The 4,288-nt window shown below is 47.9% G+C and overlaps 1 protein-coding gene across 1 annotated transcript in view; it reads right to left on the bottom strand.

Annotated features, from left to right (window-relative positions):
• UNG (uracil DNA glycosylase) overlaps window positions 1-2,431 on the bottom strand; it is an 11,950-nt gene extending 9,519 nt beyond the window's left edge. Inside the window, exons 1-3 of the mRNA XM_003789889.3 lie at window positions 2,228-2,431; window positions 1,425-1,631; window positions 715-810 (exon numbers count right to left, since the gene is read on the bottom strand). Of these exons, the coding sequence (XP_003789937.1) occupies window positions 715-810; window positions 1,425-1,631; window positions 2,228-2,359 (435 nt within the window). The 5' untranslated portion in view covers window positions 2,360-2,431. The remainder of the gene's footprint in view (window positions 1-714; window positions 811-1,424; window positions 1,632-2,227) is intronic.
• Between the last annotated feature and the right edge of the window lie 1,857 nt (window positions 2,432-4,288).

The raw sequence follows: 4,288 nt of genomic DNA, 5'->3' as shown, positions 1-4,288 counted from the left end.
CCACACCTTTGGGGGGCAAGACACGATTGTAAGAGGGACTTTACCTAACAAGTGCAATCAGTGAAACCTGGTTTCTTGTACCCTAATGAATTCCCAACAATAAATTAAAACAAAAACCAAAAAACAAACCACTTCATGTTTTGGTTTGAGGATTAAATACAGTACAGGAAATGAGAGCATACCATGACAGGGCCTATGTAAGAATATTTTCCTTTTTGATGAGTAAATAGCACACGTTAAAAACAGTACATATGAGATTTAAAAGTAAAATAAGTAAAAATACATAAATTTTTAAAAAGCCAATATAGACTAAAATATAGTCAGTTGAACCCTCATAATTTCAGTATTTCTAACTAAAACACTGTTTAGGGCACAGTGGCTCATGCCTGTAATCCTAGCACTCCGGGAGGCTGAGGCAGGTAGATCATCTAGTTCAGGAGTTTGAGATCAGCCTGAGCAAGTGTGAGACTTCATCTCTATCAAAAATGGAAAAACCAGTAGGGGGCTTAGCCAGCACCTGAAGTCCCAGCTCCTCAGGAGGCTGAGGCAAGAGGAAGTTGGAACCCAGAAGTTTGAGGTTGCTGAGAGCTATGACACCATGGCAACACACAGGGCAACAGAGTGAGACTCTGTCAAAAAATAATAATAATGGTAAATAATAAAACATATTGTTTGATTCCTTCCCCCCAACAAAACTCATTACCTTGTACTTACATCTCTTATGTCACACATTTGGGTCCATGTGAAGACTTGGTGGGGGGGTGGATAAACAGTGTAATGTTTTCTTTCTTCTGCAACAAATTCTATTAGCTGATTAAAAAATAAACTAGACTTAAAATCAGACTCTCATTGGAAATCCTAAAAATTCAGGAAGAAAGCTTCTAAAGCAAGTTATTTCAAGCACCATCTAAAATTTAGAAGGACTTTATATACAAATTCTTTAAAAACCCTCACATCAATTCCCTGCTTTAATTTCCTGAGAGCGCCACCCCCCAACATAGGTTTTTGTTTGTTTTGCAGTTTTTGGCCGGGGCTGAGTTTGAACCCGCCATCTCTGGCATTATAGGGCCTGTGCCCTACTCCGTTGAGCCACAGGCGCCGCCCCAACATAGTTTTTTTAAAAGGCCAAGCCAGGTTTCATTCACTCTGGCTGATGCTTTTACTACACCCCAGCATTTCCTGGAAAGTCGACTGAGCGGCTTAAAAAAAAAACCACGACATCATCTCACATCTAACAGCTTTAACCAATGTTCGGATTCAAAACATCACGGGTTTGTTTTTATTCTCTTTGCGTGAAAAGGACATTGAAGGAGGGAAAATCCCTCTGAAGGAAACGTCCTGCAAGCCGGGGCTGCTACCCTCACAAGACAAAGGGCCAGGGGCCGCCCCGTTACCCCGAGAAAGATACAAGTTTCCACACTTACTTTTACAAAATAGGGTTTCCCGAACTCTCCGCTGAGGTGCTTCTTCCAACTCTCACCGAAGCCCACGGGCACATTGCGGGCCGCGAGCCTGAGCAGGGCCGCGGCCTTGTTCCTCTGGATGCGAACCAGCTGCTCCGGGCTCAGCGGCAAGGAGGGCGGCGTGCCCGGCTCGTCCTGCCCAGCTCGGGCCTTCTTGGCGTGGCTGGCCTGCAAGGGGTCCCCGCAGAAGCGGGTCACCGGCCGCAGCGGCCCTTTTCCGGGCGCCAGCAACAACTTCCGGCCCAAACCTAACGTCCCAGGACAGAAGATGCCCATTTGGGGAGCAAAACCGGTCGCTGAGAGCCAGGAGGCCCAGCGCAGCCCAGAAATTTGGAGTATGGGACTAAACTGGGGTGTGGAAAGGGGCTGAAGGATTCGCGAGAACCAGACCCTCCTTGGAGGCGCCCCGCCCCCCCCAGAAGCCGCCTCCGGAGTCCCCACGCGACCTTTTCGCGGCAAAAACTCTCCCCTCGGAGCTCCCACCTCCTCCCTACTCTGATTGGACGGCGCGCCAAAAGGGGTAGGCCGGCAACGCAGCCGATAGGCGCGGTGGGCCCCGAGGCTCGTCCCCATTGGCTGACCCTTCAACATGGCGGCCGATGGGAGACGGCGGCGGCTATTTTAAACACGTGGAGGCTGTTTTGAACGCGGGGCGCCGGTTTACCGAGTCGGCGGAACATCTCTGTACCCCTTCGGTACAGCTCGCCTTTTCTCCCTAGAGCCCTCTATCCCCGGAGCCCAAAGCGGTCTCCCCCGCGACTCACTGCCGCATTCCCACTGTCTTCAGGTAAGGCCGCCACGCCGGTCCCCAAGCTGGCCGGCTCGGGGCTGCAGGCACTTCGCTTCCTGGCGGGGCTCGGGGAGAAGAATGAGTAGAGTGTCTTCTGGCCGATCATTCCGGAGCCGAGGAGAGAACAAACGCGCACCGCCTGGGGACTTGGGAGGATTGCACTGACTATCGATTTGCAATTGGCGCCAAGTGACCCGCGCATGCTCCGAGTGAAAAACTTTGCTGGCTGGGGGATGGGACGGGGGCGGGGGGCGGTGGAGCGCCCAGTGCGCAGGTGCAGGGAGGGGCCGCCAGTTCCCCCCTGGGGCAAGATGGGGCTTGCGACGGTACTTAGGGGTCTGCTCTTTTCGTTCATTTTGTCTATTTAACCCACCTTTGCCTTTTGCAAAGCCCCAACACAGGTCAGCTAGGAAAAAAAAAAAAGTACCTACCCTTTAGGATTGTTATGGGAATGAAAGGAGCACTATAATATTTGTTGAACACAACTTTCGCAACCTATTTTACTGAAGACAAACTAAGGCTTAGAGCAATTAAACATTTTAACCTATAAGGTTTGGGGGAGATCCTTATGGAAATCAGGGATATTAACACCCTGAAGATTCACCCTTTTAATGCCCTCTCCATAAGCCACCTCGTCCCCTCATTACACACCTGGGATTCTCTTTCCCTGCCTCCCCATGTCAATAGCTCTTTTTGATTCCATCTCCAAAATAAATCCCGAATTCAATTGCAGCTCTTCCCTCTCCTGGCTACAATCCCAGCCTCTTTCCTGGGGAGGGATGTTTTTACATCATGACAATCTTGTTAAAACCCTTTCCTGGTTTCCAAATAGTCTTACAATAAAACCCCACCTTCCTATCCAGCTCTTAAGGCACCTTCCCCTTCTGACTGAATCTTTCTTCTCTACTACTGAGTTCAACTTCCAATACATTTGCTGGACACACCCAGCTTGCCCCTCTGTGGCCTTCACACACTTGCACATACTGTCCCCCATTAGATCTTAGCTCTGGAGGCTTCACTGAAAGGCATTCTCCTACTGCCCCACTTTCTAGCTCATCGCTCTGTTTATAGCTGCTATGTAATATAAAATTATCTTATTTGTTCCTTCTTTGTTTATTTCTGTCTCAGTCTCCAAAACCTAACATGGGCAAGAGTGGGAACTTTATCCTCCTTTGTTAGTGTCTCCCAGTGCCTAGGATAAGCAGCAGAAGTATAAAAAGGGAGAGAAGCTCATAATTGAAAATGATATGCCTTTACAGACACTTTAAAAAGCAGTTCAGCAGTTTTTAATAAACCTTAACATGCACTTATTATCTGACCCAGAATTCCCATTCCCAGGCATTTACCCAAGTGAAACAAGAAGCTATATTCACACAAAACTTAGTACAAGTGTGATTTGAGAACCATTGTTTGGTGTCACTTTACACTGGGGGCTATCTTGGTGTTACATAGTGATTTTATTCATAATTACTTAAAACTGGAAATAATCCACATGCCCAGCTGACACTTAGTACGTGGTGGAGCCATAGGATGGAATATTCCCCACCAATAAGAAGGCGCAAACAACATATGTATCTTAAAAGCAGTGTACTTAGTGAAAGAAGTCAGACACCAAGGCTATATATTGTACAATCCTACTTACGTGAAATTCTAGAAAAGAAAAACTATGTGTTGCCCAGGCTGGGGGGCGGGGGAGGTTGATTACAGGCTCAGGGAATTGTAGGGGGTGATGGAGCTATTCTGTGTCTTGATTGCAGTGTTGGTCATACAATATTGTACATTGGTCAAAATCTGCATTACTGTGCACTAAGAAGCCTCAAAAGAAAGAAAGAAAAGCCCCCAATCTCATAAGAGTTTTTTGCCATTGAGGGGGAGACAGAAAGTCAATAAAACTTAGGAGCAACAATAGAAAGTAACATTTGGGCTCGGCGCCTATAGCTCAGCTGGCTAAGGCGCCAGCCACGTACACCTAAGGTGGCGGGTTCGAATCCCCAGCCCGGACCCGCCAAACAACAATGACGGCTGCAACCAAAAA

Source organism: Otolemur garnettii, unplaced genomic scaffold (assembly GCF_000181295.1).
Source record: "Otolemur garnettii isolate 467f Iridium unplaced genomic scaffold, OtoGar3 scaffold00038, whole genome shotgun sequence".
NCBI lineage: Eukaryota > Metazoa > Chordata > Mammalia > Primates > Galagidae > Otolemur > Otolemur garnettii.
The sequence above is the reverse complement of the archived record's forward strand: the minus strand, read 5'-3'. Positions and strand labels throughout refer to the sequence as shown.